Source organism: Amphiura filiformis, chromosome 18 (assembly GCF_039555335.1).
Source record: "Amphiura filiformis chromosome 18, Afil_fr2py, whole genome shotgun sequence".
NCBI classification, from domain to species: domain Eukaryota; kingdom Metazoa; phylum Echinodermata; class Ophiuroidea; order Amphilepidida; family Amphiuridae; genus Amphiura; species Amphiura filiformis.
Window position 1 is genome coordinate 832,014 of NC_092645.1, and position 14,777 is coordinate 846,790.

Here is a 14,777-nt window from a genome sequence, read left to right on the forward strand (position 1 = left end):
CTTAATTGTTATCGATGCTGTGGTTGTGCTTGTTGTTGCTGATGTTGCCAGTGGTGGTACCAGTATTTTTTTTGGCGGGGGGTAAATAGGAAGACAAAGGTTCCAGAATTTGGAGTCCTCACTAATAAAAGTACCAAAGATATTGTCTTTTTCAGATTGCTTTCATGTTTGCAGTCTGTTCTTTCATTAGTATATTTTATATGCTTGTTCCAAAAGTGAGTGTTTGATATCTTATTATAGCAGTTTAAGATCAATTTTAAATTTGTGGATAAAATCAACAACAATAGGCCAGGGAAGACATCTGGGCACTACACTTGCTAAAAGTTTGGATGGCCTAGCTAGCAATGTGTTGCATTGATGAAGCACAATTCCTGCGCACTGAATGCAGTCCTTATTTACCCTAATACGCCCAAGTTATTTACAATGTGCAGCTGGTTTTCACCGGTATGCAACTGTGATTTCATTCGAGTCTGGCAGTTATGATGTTGTCGCTCCCTTACCTAATAAATTGTTCAAAACTATCTCACTTAACAGAAATCAGCTGGAGAGCAAGCAGACCCAAACTCAGCTAAAGTGAAACAAACCAAAAATTCTCCCATCAAGAAGAAAGGGCTGAAAGGGCCCAGAGCAAGAGTAGGGGAGAGAGCTGCGTCTGCTGCTAAAGACAAGGCTGACAGGGAGGCTGCTGCAGCTGCAAGCCAGGAGAAAGAAGTCAAAGAAACAAAGGTAAGAAAGGATTGAAAGGGCACAGAGCAAGAGTAGGGGAGAGGGCTGCATCTGCTGCTAAAGACAAGGCGGACAGGGAGGCTGCTGCTGCAAGCCAGGAGAAAGAAGTCAAAGAAACAAAGGTAAGAAAGGGCTGAAAGGGCCCAGAGCAAGAGTAGGAGAGAGAGCTGCGTCTGCTGCTAAAGACAAGGCGGACAGGGAGGCTGCTGCAGCTGCAAGCCAGGAGAAAGAAGTCAAAGAAACAAAGGTAAGAAAGGGCTGAAAGGGCCCAGAGCAAGAGTAGGGGAGAGAGCTGCATCTGCTAAAGACAAAGCTGACAGGGAGGCTGCTGCAGCTGCAAGCCAGGAGAAAGAAGTCAAAGAAACAAAGGTAAGAAAGGGCTGAAAGGGCCCAGAGCAAGAGTAGGGGAGAGGGCTGCATCTGCTGCTTAAGACAAGGCTGACAGGGAGGCTGCTGCAGCTGCAAGCCAGGAGAAAGAAGTCAAAGAAACAAAGGTAAGAAAGGATTGAAAGGGCCCAGAGCAAGAGTAGGGGAGAGAGCTGCATCTGCTGCTTAAGACAAGGCTGACAGGGAGGCTGCTGCTGCAAGCCAGGAGAAAGAAGTCAAAGAAACAAAGGTAAGAAAGGGCTGAAAGGGCCCAGAGCAAGAGTAGGGGAGAGGGCTGCATCTGCTGCTAAAGACAAGGCTGACAGGGAGGCTGCTGCAGCTGCAAGCCAGGAGAAAGAAGTCAAAGAAACAAAGGTAAGAAAGGGCTGAAAGGGCCCAGAGCAAGAGTAGGGGAGAGAGCTGCATCTGCTGCTAAAGACAAGGCTGACAGGGAGGCTGCTGCAGCTGCAAGCCAGGAGAAAGAAGTCAAAGAAACAAAGGTAAGAAAGGGCTGAAAGGGCCCAGAGCAAGAGTAGGGGAGAGAGCTGCATCTGCTGCTAAAGACAAGGCTGACAGGGAGGCTGCTGCTGCTGCAAGCCAGGAGACAGAAGTCAAAGAAACAAAGGTAAGAAAGGGCTGAAAGGACCCAGAGCAAGAGTAGGGGAGAGGGCTGCATCTGCTGCTAAAGACAAGGCTGACAGGGAGGCTGCTGCTGCTGCAAGCCAGGAGAAAGAAGTCAAAGAAACAAAGGTAAGAAAGGGCTGAAAGGACCCAGAGCAAGAGTAGGGGAGAGGGCTGCGTCTGCTGCTAAAGACAAGGCTGACAGGGAGGCTGCTGCAGCTGCAAGCCAGGAGAAAGAAGTCAAAGAAACAAAGGTAAGAAAGGATTGAAAGGGCCCAGAGCAAGAGTAGGGGAGAGAGCTGCATCTGCTGCTTAAGACAAGGCTGACAGGGAGGCTGCTGCTGCTGCAAGCCAGGAGAAAGAAGTCAAAGAAACAAAGGTAAGAAAGGATTGAAAGGGCCCAGAGCAAGAGTAGGGAGAGAGCTGCATCTGCTGCTTAAGACAAGGCTGACAGGGAGGCTGCTGCTGCAAGCCAGGAGAAAGAAGTCAAAGAAACAAAGGTAAGAAAGGATTGAAAGGGCCCAGAGCAAGAGTAGGGAGAGAGCTGCATCTGCTGCTTAAGACAAGGCTGACAGGGAGGCTGCTGCTGCTGCAAGCCAGGAGAAAGAAGTCAAAGAAACAAAGGTAAGAAAGGATTGAAAGGGCCCAGAGCAAGAGTAGGGGAGAGAGCTGCATCTGCTGCTTAAGACAAGGCTGACAGGGAGGCTGCTGCAGCTGCAAGCCAGGAGAAAGAAGTCAAAGAAACAAAGGTAAGAAAGGATTGAAAGGGCCCAGAGCAAGAGTAGGGGAGAGAGCTGCATCTGCTGCTAAAGACAAGGCTGACAGGGAAGCTGCTGCTGCAAGCCAGGAGAAAGAAGTCAAAGAAACAAAGGTAAGAAAGGGCTGAAAGGGCCCAGAGCAAGAGTAGGGGAGAGAGCTGCATCTGCTGCTTAAGACAAGGCTGACAGGGAGGCTGCTGCTGCTGCAAGCCAGGAGACAGAAGTCAAAGAAACAAAGGTAAGAAAGGATTGAAAGGGCCCAGAGCAAGAGTAGGGGAGAGAGCTGCATCTGCTGCTAAAGACAAGGCTGACAGGGAGGCTGCTGCAGCTGCAAGCCAGGAGAAAGAAGTCAAAGAAACAAAGGTAATAAACTGTATTCCATCTAAAATACATACACCCCATGTGGAAGACATGATCTTAATCCCCCACACAAGGGATGTAGATTACAAATGGAATCGCCCATTTAGAGAGGGTGCTGCTGCGATCTAAGAGAAAGTGCAAGGAGACAAAGAAACAAAGGTAATAAACTCTTTACCATATTTTGGGCTATTCCATTTAAAATCATTTCACCCCTGTGGAAGACATGATCTTAATCCCACACACAGGGGGTATAGATTTGAAATGGAATTACCATGGAGTTACCATATATTGGGCTATTCAATTTAAATCCATACACCCCCTATGGAAGACATGGTCTTAATCCCCTCACAGGGGGTGTAGATTTGGAATGGAGCCACCCATTCTGGGAGGCTGCTTCAAGCCAGGATCCGGCTTGTCAACCATTGATATTTTAACATGTGAATGACAAAATTTTTGACGAAATTGAGCTTTCAAGTAATTATTAAACTGTAAATCAAAAGACATATTTTGAGATTTATTTGAAATGCATAATTATGTTAATAAATTCCAGAGTATTTAAGATAATTATCTGCAGATACAACTTTCTTGCATGAGAAGTTGATCTTTTTATGGATGCAAGAAAGTTGTATCTGCCACGTACGACTTTCTTACACTTGACAGGAAATCAGATATATGCAGATACGCCAATTTCTTTCTGCAATAATACAGATATGAGTGAAGTTAGGCAATTATGTTTTTGTTTATAATAATTGAATAACATTATTCGCTTTTACAATGTTTTGTAAGATTATGCTAATGTTCATTCAGATGCGATTTTCTTGCAATGACAAAAGTAGCACCAGAAGTAGGTTTATCTTATTGAAATGAATCCATTAAAAACTTAGAGAATAAAGGTATTGTTTTTAGCCCCTGGAGTGCATCTATCGTCTCATATAACACAGGCGACATCATTATTTTAAGTAAAACAATGAGGCGAAGTTGTTTTACGCCAAAAATAATGATGTCGCCTGTGTTATATGAGACGATAGATGCATGACAGCGGCTAAAAACAATACCTTTATTCTCATTCTTAAACACATCAATTCAAATAAAAATTTTAATCAAATTAAATCTACATTTTGCAAGGAATTACCTAGGGCATAAAATCGATCAGTCCAGATATTGCGATGCGCCTCCGATTGGTTCAGATAGCGAGTACGCGTATCGCGGTGATGCACACGCGCTGACCCGTGTGATATCGTGTCATATCACACGGGTAAAGCTGGGTAAGAACCAATAAGATTGCAGGGACGTTCTTAATGACAAGGTATATTTTGATATGATATGAATTTTGTTTGTTATGAACAATTCCATTTAAAAAACGAAGTTGATTTACATTTTAGTGACGTTTCACAACTACGCTAGTGATTTCATCAGACTGGCAACTCATCACATGTGACTGTTTCCTTTATGGACAACAGGAAGGGTGTGATGAGTTGTTGTTGAGTGCGTAGGCCCCCTCTTCCTTGTTTAGAGTGTCATGTCCTTTTCTGCGGATCCAAATGGCTTCTTTCAGCCACCTGGTAGTCTTATCGGCTTCACGATCAATGACTTAAGAGTCCTCCCAATCACCTTCGTTTTTAGATGGAATTGTTCATAAAAAACAAAATTCACAGTTAACATCAAAAATCCTAATGAACTTGTTCAAAGATATATTTCATTATGTCTTCAATACCACAGCCAACACAGAAACCATCTAAAACAAAATCAAAGGAACCAAAGACATCAGAACCAATCAAAAAGACTGCTTCTAAAGAGGATGTCGCCAACCAGGAGAAACCAAAACCTAAACTTAATACCACTAAACTTGATATCAAACCGCTACCAAAGCTACCTGATGTCAGGAAAGGTGTGAAACCAGGGCCAACGATTAAGGCTAATAAAGATGCATCTAAGAAGGCATCAGGACAGCGACAATCCATATTTGGTGGATTTTCAAAGTCAAAGAAGAAGACTGCAAAAGATCAGGAGGAAGAAGAAGAAGAACAGGAGGAGGATGGGGCAAAAGCAGATGAAGATGAAAACAAGGAAGTAAGTTGATAAATGAGTAAAAAAAATAATGTAAACCAGGAGGCACTTTTTACCCAAAGCAGCTCCTGGTTCACAGGGATTGCATGCAAACCAGGGGCCACTTCAAGTCTACGAGGGGTCAATCCAATTCAAACTTCTATCATTTGTTACCAAAGTGGCACTTACCAATGGTACCAGATATTTCTGCTTACTGAGAATCAAAACTTATAAATTAAGCTTGTTTATCAAATTAAGGGGACGTTTAGTTCCAAATGGGCACTGTTGAATAATGTCAAGGTGTTGAAATGATGGGTACAAGTTATGGAGGTCAACAGCCAGGAGCCACTTTTCTGCCAAAAAGTGTCTCCTGGTTCAGACTGGTTGACACATACCAGGAGCCGTTTTAGGTTCCACAGGAACTATATGGCTCCTGCCTCCCACATAATCTAGTTTGGTCCAAAGTCCAGAGACCTCAGAGACAAATTTTGATGTCTAGTCCAAGCCGAGGAGAGAATATGCAGTTTGAGGTAAGTAACACAGCATTTATAATGCATCTAATGCCAGAGGATACAAAGCGCAGAAACACAGAAAATAAAAACAAAACAAACAAAAGCAACATCATGAGAAAAGGTATGTTTTGAGAAGGGATTTGAATCCGGTGACAGTTTCCCAAGCCACCTTCAGAGGGAAATTATAATGGGAGTGCTCATCTTAATATGGGTGAAATAGGCTCTGAAGGTGAATGCACCAGTTTATGTTCTACCAATGAATAACTTCTCTCCGATACAAAACTTGTCTTTTACTATCTTAGGATTCTGCTACCATGACACCTGCTGCTGGTGATGCTACGACAGCCGACATGACCAAAGAAGAAGACCCTGAGAAGACAGATGGTGTCAATGAAGCAGGTGAAGAGATACCACCCCAAACAGATGGAGTCAAAGAGGAAACGGGAGATGATGTTGATGATGATGGAGATGAAATGGAAGTAGAGTTAAAGGGTCTATCTAGACCGGGATCAACTCAATCATCAGCACATGATATAAGCAGAGGTTTGTCTCTTTGTATTGCTATAATTGCAGCCAGATATGAAAAATAGTAGTTTGTGTGTGACGATCAACTCCCCACAGCCTGTGATTGATTAGTTGGCGCCTTCATCGTAACTGGCAAAATTTGATGCTTTTAGCAGGCAAAAATTTTTTCAAACTAAATTACCTTGTAAAATGAAAACAAGGAAAAAGAAAGAGAAATAAAAATGTTTTGCTTGACAACCTCAGAGAAGTTGTCTTACCTTCCCAGAATCCTTTGCAACATGATGCATCGCCTCAGACCATCAATTGACACTTCTATTACTTTGCGTAGGTTCCATTTATTTTTAAGTTGAGAATAGACTGGCTAAACATGGGTGGGTATTCTTAAAATAAACATAATTTGCAAGATCTGGATGTGCATTGCGGTACCTTTAATCACTATCAACCCATGTTGCATTAGACATCAAATCAGTACAGAAAATTGAAATGGAAGCAGTGCATTGTGGGAAGTGTAAGACCTGTCTACAGCTACTGATCACTTTCTTTAAAAAAAATGTTAGAAAAGTGTTTACAGACTAAGTGATTTTAAAAAGCATGGTGTGCTGTGGCTGTAGATGGTAAACTTATTGCTTTTACAGACTGCAAAAGAATAAGGTACCAGTTATATTCACCACTGTACATCCTAAACAAAGACAAACTGCGTGTTTACACCAAGCATTCTGTATTTTTACCCGGTATTACTTGGTAACCCACAATCCGATTCAGGCAACAACCAGCACGTTTCTACTGATGCTTAAAATAAGGGATCTGGTGTGTACCGGAAGTACTGAAAATATTTTCCAGACCCCCAAACTGCTTTTAAGGTCACAATGTGATACATAAAATGTACATAAAAGATCTTCAACACCCAGCAACCGTTAACTGTTGTGTTTCCACTGACAGAAATACCGGGTGTCACACCACATGGTCTACCTCATGAGGTGGATCACGTTTGCCGGGTGTCCACACCGCATCACTCTGAACCGATCTGTTTCCACTGAGCACATTAACCGGTAACACTCTAAACTAAACCACATTACCTGCCAACCGCTCCCCAGTAGAAACACACAGAAATATGTCAATATTAAAACGAGCAGCCATTACTTGTACCCTTTAGCTCTGATTTCAGACCTCATTTGTTGAAATTTGTTGATAATGAAAGAAACAGTGATCGAAAACCCAAGGAAGGAACAAAATCAAAAGTTGCACTTTAATATTCTAATCAATGGAAAGCATGGCACTAATTCTCTTGTTCGAGAATGCTTTGTGTACAAATCAATAGGGCATCCAATTGAGCAATCCGTGATTTTTAAATTTGTATCTTCCTTGGGATTTTGGATCATCACATCTTTATTTCTTGCCCGATTTCAACGATTGATAAATCCAGAGCTAAATGATGCAACTATTGGCTAATGGTTCTGATTATGATATTAAAAACTGTCTTTGTTTAGGATATACAGGGCTGAAAATGACTGGTACCTTAATTCTTTGGAGCGATTGCCGAATAGGGTGCAACTCTACTAGTCTTATTACAAGACTGCCTTACCCCAACCCTAAACCCTAACCCTAAACTCCGTAAACGAGGACTGGACTCAATTCTAGCAAGTTGCACCCTATTCGGTAATTGTACCAATTCTTTTACTGTCTGAATTTCATTGCATGGAAGATGTTTCTTATTCAACAAAGATTTCAAACAGTATGGCTTGCTGTGTCTTATACCACGTTGGGCTATTCCAGTTGAAATCCATACACTCCTGTGGAAGGCATGACCTTAATCTCCTGCACAGGGGGTGTGGATTTCAAATAGAGTCACCCATTTAGGTAACTCAAGTTGAAATTCACATTCCTGTGGAAGATTAAGGTCAAGTCTTCCATAGGGGGTGTATGGATTTCAACTGGAATAGCCCAATGCACTAATTGCATGCTTGCATGGCTGTGTTTATTGTAGGTGGATCATCCTCCATAGCTAAGACTATTTCTAGAGCTGCTATTATAGAGAAATATGGGTCACATAGGGCCCAATCAGCTTCTATATATGACGACTCTGTTGTTGACGATGAGATGAACGATGATGACGTGAGGATCCCAAGTGCCGTGTCTCATCACACAGAACGAGATATGCTTCTAGAAAGCCAACGATCATCCAGTCGTGGAATGAGGGCGCAATCTGCGCTGTCTACGTTGTCGGGGAGTAGTTATAGAACTCCATACTTAGGTGGGGACATAGATCAAGATTATTATCCACTGGAGGAAATAGATCTTGGCCTGTACGAACAACCAAACTTTGAGGTCATGCTGAGTAGAAATGGTAGAGTAGAACATATAGGGAGTGCGACATCAAGAACAGATTCACCGTTTATGAGATCGGTGTCGCAGGCGACGGGCCGTGTGATGTCATCGCGAGCGGGAAATAGGAGTGTACTAGGAAGCGTGCTGGGTGATGTTGAAGCGGAGTTATTACAAGGGAGGATGAGCGGGTTGGAGGGAGAGATGATTGCTAGTGAGGTTGGGTTGCCGGTTTCACCAGAGTGGTTTGGCAGACTTGCCAGACCTAACACTGCTGAAGGTAGGAAATCCTCAAAATTAAATTACTTCCGATTCCAGAATAATAGCGAACTGATTTTTTAAAAATTATTATGTATAAATAAATGATAAAATATTATCTTGTTTTGCCAGATGGAACAAAGCTCAATCCTTTAGTTTGATCTACTTGGAAATAAAACTTACAATTCCATATTGAAAAAAAACCCAGATCTTAATCATGGTATTTTAGGGTCTTTGTGGGAATGCTGGAGCAATCTAATACGGATTTTCATCTAATTTCATTCTATGCAAATGTGCTTATTTTCTGTCATCATCAATTATTGAAATAAAAGCAAAGAGTGAATTAAAGTTTTTGTCAGAGAAGAACGGCATTTGTTTACATTTTGAGGGCTTGCAGAGCGTAAACACTGAAGTGGGGTTCTGATTGGCTGAATCAATTGTCTGACAATCATAGCAACAGACCGATAATGTGATTGGCCGATTGTGCATCAAATCGTTGGTCTGCGAAGATCGGCGCCCTTGAAGTGAACACAGAGCTCGGCGTATATGTCGCTCATTAACTGGGCGCTCGCGTCAATCTGAGCAAGGCAGTGCCGTTCTTCTCTGAAACCCAGTGTAGAGGGTCATTTTAGACAATATGCATAATTTTAAATGCTTAGATGTGTGCAAAGTCTGCAAATGCAGTGACGGTTATTGTAAGAAAATATGCAAAATACAGGTGTTTTTGCCACTTATTTCCCAAACATTATGGAATATAGAATCTTAACCTTTAGTCCCAGTTGGGTTGAACTAAAGGATTAGGATTGAACATGTTTAAAGTGTGTTTTAAACATATTCAAGGGCCACAAGTACACTGGAGGTTTTTCCAGTCCTGCCTGACAGTGTCATATTTCATCTGTCAAAACAAGATAATATTTTTGAATCCCAAAATTTATTTACTAATTTCTGGAATCTGGAGTAGATCAAATTATCATGAGTATAAAAGATGTTTTTGTTGTTGTTAGGATCAGCGTGTATTTTGATGATTTGCCACTTTTTTTTGTTGCTATGATTCCAGTTGAAATCCATACACCCACTATTGAAGACATGACCTTAATCCCCCACACAGGGAATGTGAAATTCAAATGGAGTCACCCATTCAGGTAACCTCATTTGAAATTTACATTCCCTATATGGGAGATTAAGGTCATGTCTTCAATAGGGGGTGTATGGATTTCACCTGGAATAGCCAAATGTGAAGCCCTGAATAAAGCTAATCCTTTGAGCAGCAAATAGACTGTTCAAGTTGGCCTTTATACTGGTCATTTTATTCTCAAATTGTAGAAATAATATTGCTGTGAAAGTTTTGTATATGCTTCATTCATATCCATGTATGTTATGCTATGCAACAATTTCTTTAGCTATCTAAAAAATGAAAGAATTTCATTCCAAGAACTTTGCATGACTCTGTGATCATGTAGTGTGTGAATCAAATTAAAAAGTAAAAGGTAAAATCTTAATATGAAATTTTAGCTCAACAAAGTTGTAAATGGATTTTTTTTGTATGTAGGACGAGAGAGAAGAAGCCGACCACAGACTGCTGGTGCTGAGATGCATGTTACATTCCAAGATGAGGTAAGATGACATAGTGCCCCTCATCTCTGTTCATAGGAGATGATGTATAATAATCATCTGAGTAGAACTCACAGCAAGTGTTTTTAAACACTTAAAAGGTACTTAGTATTAGCTAATATATTTTTATATTCATTTTTCTGTTAATGTATTATAATGATGTTATTTTTTCTTTTCACAGGAGTTTGATGATATAGCGATGGAAGGAATTCCAAAGTATTTGAGCTTCCCTGTGTAAGTATACATCAAATAGGATGGGGATATAGACTTAAGGGTGGTCTTAACCCTGGAATTATGGAAACTTTGGGGTCTCATAACTTCTAAATTGTTGGTCTAAAGTACATAAAACTATACATAATTATTTAGAATGGAAATGACTTAATGAATTCATCTGTGAGGTCAAATTTGCGCGAAAATCTTGTATTTTACACTATTTTTGCCCATGATTGGGGTGAGTTTTGGTGGAAAAGGGACTCCTTGCCCCTTTTCTTTTCCTTTGCCCTCCAGATTTTCTCTTTCATTTTTTTTGAAAGGGGGCACTTTTTCTTTCATTTTTTGTCTGGGGCTCGCTGCCCCCCTCCCCCGGGAAAAAACATACAGGAAGACCAAACACTGTGTCAAAGGTCACTTTCTATTCTGTCTAGATACTGTTATGTAATTCTACAGGATTTTATGGGTAGACAACTTTGTACAGTTGTATCACGCCCATCTTGTATTCTTGAACCTACAGGCTTGAGTACATGCACAGGTATCAGAACCGGGGATGGACCCCCTTCTCTTTTCGAATAGCTCAGACACTTTAACATGCACAGGGGTGACATCGTCCTGTACACGGGACCAACTGCTTTATGTGACTTTCTGAACCACAGACATCACACATACACTGCCTATACACGCATATGCTAAACAATGTATGGGGGTGAGAAGAAATTCTACAATTACATTATGTGGTGTAACTGAATGCAATTGCAGGATTTCAGACCTTTAGAAACATTTTGGGAGAGGGAGTGACTTTTCACCTAAGGCAAGCCTAAGACTCAAACCCTCGCCAATCGTATTCTCCCGGCCGGCAGCGCAATGCCATAACCGCTCGGCCATCTCGCTCTCATGTCAGCACCCATGCATGTCACATGCTAGCTGTTGTTCACTGTATCCTTTGTGTTTTCAATAATAGGACTCCAGCTGATCTGTCGCGATGCTATAAGAATGATGGATTACAATTAGAAGGCAATTGGCAGGAAAGAATGCTGGAGAGGTAGGAAACTATCTTGATTGGTTAACATCCCAGACCGCAGTTGGTCATAAGCAAGATTAGACCTACCAATTGCATTGTGTACCCACCACTGATCTTTTAATTGGTAGAATTCAGTCTAAACTATTATTAACATCATTCTAATTGTTTCTTTTTATGAATAAGATATTAAGGTATATATTTCAGCCAAAAAACAAAAATAAAGTTCTTAATTAACTGTTTATTTAGCACTTAATTTCTTAACGAGGCACTCATATTGGCCTGTAATGCGTAACAACCGAGCTCATGTAGCCTCACTTATTTTTAATTTTCTAAGAGAATTTGAAGATAATTCCTAACAAATAGGGTATCATGTAAAAGCTAAGATTCTCAGCAATATACCTGAGGCAAAGATTAAGTTGTGTAAGGATCTATTTTTGTGTGAATGAAGTTTTTGATATTGAGTAATGTTATGTAATGGTTTCCTAAGAAAGTGAATGAAAGTTTGTAAAACTCACCCCTGGATGTGAAAAGTGTAAAAAATTCTGCCAAAACTCTATCGTATGAAATGAACAAATGATATAGTTCAAAATAAACATCTTTAGGATGACAAAAAATGCACCAGGAGCTCAGAGGAGATGATTTCCATGATCATTCCACTTTTTAAGATTGACTTTAACAGTGATTACAAGCTTGGGTTCTGCTTAAATTAACCCCTGTAGTAGCAGTATTTTTCTAATGTTGTTCTTCAAACTTTTACATACTAATGAACATGTGATTGGTAGTAAGTACTGAAAAAACAAAGTAGATAGCTCTTTCCAATAATTTTTGACACCATTTTTACAAACATCAGTCCATTTTTAAAGATGCTTGTTCAGAGATATTTAACAATGGACCAATAGACAAAGCATGTAAGATTTCTATAGTCAACATGGTTAACATGTAGTATTGTAGGCCTACATTATATTTCTTAGGTTAAATGCTGTCATTATGATTTTTTTAAATGACATTTAAACTTCAATTATCAATTCTAGGGTTTCATGTTAGCAAAAACATAGATTTCTTCATATAGATATAGGTGGAAAAGCTGAAATTGCAGTGTGCATCTTAGTGTATCTGCATACAAGGTCACGCTTGCACAATCACAATAGGCATATACAAAAGAATTTGACCATTTCTTTTGTGCTTACCTACACACAAGCAGTGTGTGCTATTTCTTCTTACTTCTGGTTGTTACACATTTGGTAGGTCTGATCTTGCTTATGTTGAGTTAGTTTTTCAGTTCATCAGTAGACAATTCTCTTGTTCAGACTAACCAGTGTGTACATGTGTTGTCTGTCTTGATTGTAAGTGCCTGTAGATTCTCCCTTAAAAATTCTCCTATGTATGCTATTTGTGGACCAGGTTGGTGAGCTCCCATAAATGGTCCATGCCGTGTGCAAACACTTGGCTGTCTGGCTAGTAGCCAGATTGCAGCATGTTGGTCTTATACCCAGTTTACATATCTGCATTAATGCTCTGCACACATGTGTCAACTGCACACAATTAGTTCCAAATTTTCTTTAAAAATTAAATAATTCAGATTTGCACATTTTAATGGCCATATTTTGAATTACCATGAAAAATGCATTAAAATGAGTACAAACAGGCTCAGTATTGTTTCAGCGGTTCTTGATATAGCTATTGATATTTTGGACTTATGTCCAACAAGCAAAACATTAAGTGGGCTATTCCAGTTTAAATCCATACACCCCATATGAAAGACATAACCTTAATCTCCCACACAGGGAGTGTTAATTTCAAATGTAATTTACACTCCTACATCTTGTCTTGGGCTATTCTAGTTGAAATACATACACCCCCTATGGAAGACATGACCTTAATCTTCCACACAGGGGGTTTAGATTTCAAATAGAGTCATTCATTCAGGTAACCCCATTTGAAATTCACACTCCCTGTGTGGGAGATTTAAGTCATATCATCCATAGGGGTGTATGGATTTCAACTGGAATAGCCCATTTTGGAGCAGACGACACTGAATTTTACTGTTCCTTACCTGCTAGGAATCGTCTTATGAAAATACAGAAGCAACAGATTGCACAGTGTTGTCTGCTCCAAAATGGGCTATTCCAGTTGAAATCCATACACCCTCCTATGGAAGACATGACTGTAATCTCTGTTCCTTACCCATTCTGGAGCAGACGACACTGAATTTTACTGTTCCTTACCCACTAGGAATCGCCTTATGAAGATCCAGAAGCAGCAGATTGCACAGTGTTGTCTGCTCCAAAATGGGCTATTCCAGTTGAAATCCATACACCCTCCTATGGAAGACATGACTGTAATCTCTGTTCCTTACCCATTCTGGAGCAGACGACACTGAATTTTACTGTTCCTTACCCACTAGGAATCGCCTTATGAAGATCCAGAAGCAGCAGATTGCACAGTGTTGTCTGCTCCAAAATGGGCTATTCCAGTTGAAATCCATACACCCTCCTATGGAAGACATGACTGTAATCTCTGTTCCTTACCCATTCTGGAGCAGACGACACTGAATTTTACTGTTCCTTACCCACTAGGAATCGCCTTATGAAGATCCAGAAGCAGCAGAGAGCACAGAGTGCTGCAAAGAGAAGACATCTACTTGAGTTACGTCAGAGGCAGAGACGCAAATCTATGGTTGGACATCACCAATGCACTGATGACTTGTTGTATGCAAAGGACAGGGTATCATCACCAGGTTAGCATACTGTCCTGTTTTGGGCATATTTGTCCCGTTTGTACATATTTGTTTGCTAAAAAACAGATTGTGAGATGCATGTAAATTAAACAAAAACAATTTTGATAATTAAAAAAAAAAGATTTTCAGGATGTCATCAAAGTTAAGACAATATTAACCCTAACACACACAGATACCATAAAAGACCATGATGAAAACCACTGGGCATGCGTGAATGCCTGGGTCTGCGATGATGCAATCACCCTAAATGCTATATGCTCACGGAATCGCTGCCTTGGGCAGCATAACCTGTGTGGCTACCGGTCGGTGATCGTGTGCTTGGCATGCGGGGGGAGGGGGTCTAAGGTTCTAATCCCAGGGGTGCCAAGTGACTTATTTCTTCATCTTCTCTCCTTTTTTGTTTCTTCTTTAACTTGTGATAGCAAAAAGCAGGGTTGAGTGTTAGGGTTAAAAGACACTTGTATAAAACATAGTTATTATAAACACATTGGGAAATACAAACAATCATTGTGCATACATGCATGTAATAATATGTATATACAACTTAAAACATCAAATCATGTGAATATGAAATCTACTTCAATTGGCTACTTTTATACATTATCTTAAACGACTGAACATTAACAGCATTTCTAATAGGTGGGTTAATATTGTTCCACAACAATGCCACTATAGCTAAACAAAAATTTAAGACAAAATGT

The 14,777-nt window shown here is 40.4% G+C and overlaps 1 protein-coding gene across 1 annotated transcript in view; it reads left to right on the forward strand.

Annotated features, from left to right (window-relative positions):
- The window catches only part of LOC140139658 (uncharacterized), a 90,049-nt gene that overhangs the window by 68,900 nt on the left and 6,372 nt on the right, over window positions 1–14,777 (forward strand). Inside the window, exons 27-36 of the mRNA XM_072161361.1 lie at window positions 535–729; window positions 1,297–1,467; window positions 1,669–1,842; window positions 2,414–2,584; window positions 5,692–5,932; window positions 7,899–8,516; window positions 10,044–10,108; window positions 10,287–10,339; window positions 11,280–11,360; window positions 13,916–14,076. Coding sequence (XP_072017462.1) covers window positions 535–729; window positions 1,297–1,467; window positions 1,669–1,842; window positions 2,414–2,584; window positions 5,692–5,932; window positions 7,899–8,516; window positions 10,044–10,108; window positions 10,287–10,339; window positions 11,280–11,360; window positions 13,916–14,076 — 1,930 coding nt within the window. The remainder of the gene's footprint in view (window positions 1–534; window positions 730–1,296; window positions 1,468–1,668; window positions 1,843–2,413; window positions 2,585–5,691; window positions 5,933–7,898; window positions 8,517–10,043; window positions 10,109–10,286; window positions 10,340–11,279; window positions 11,361–13,915; window positions 14,077–14,777) is intronic.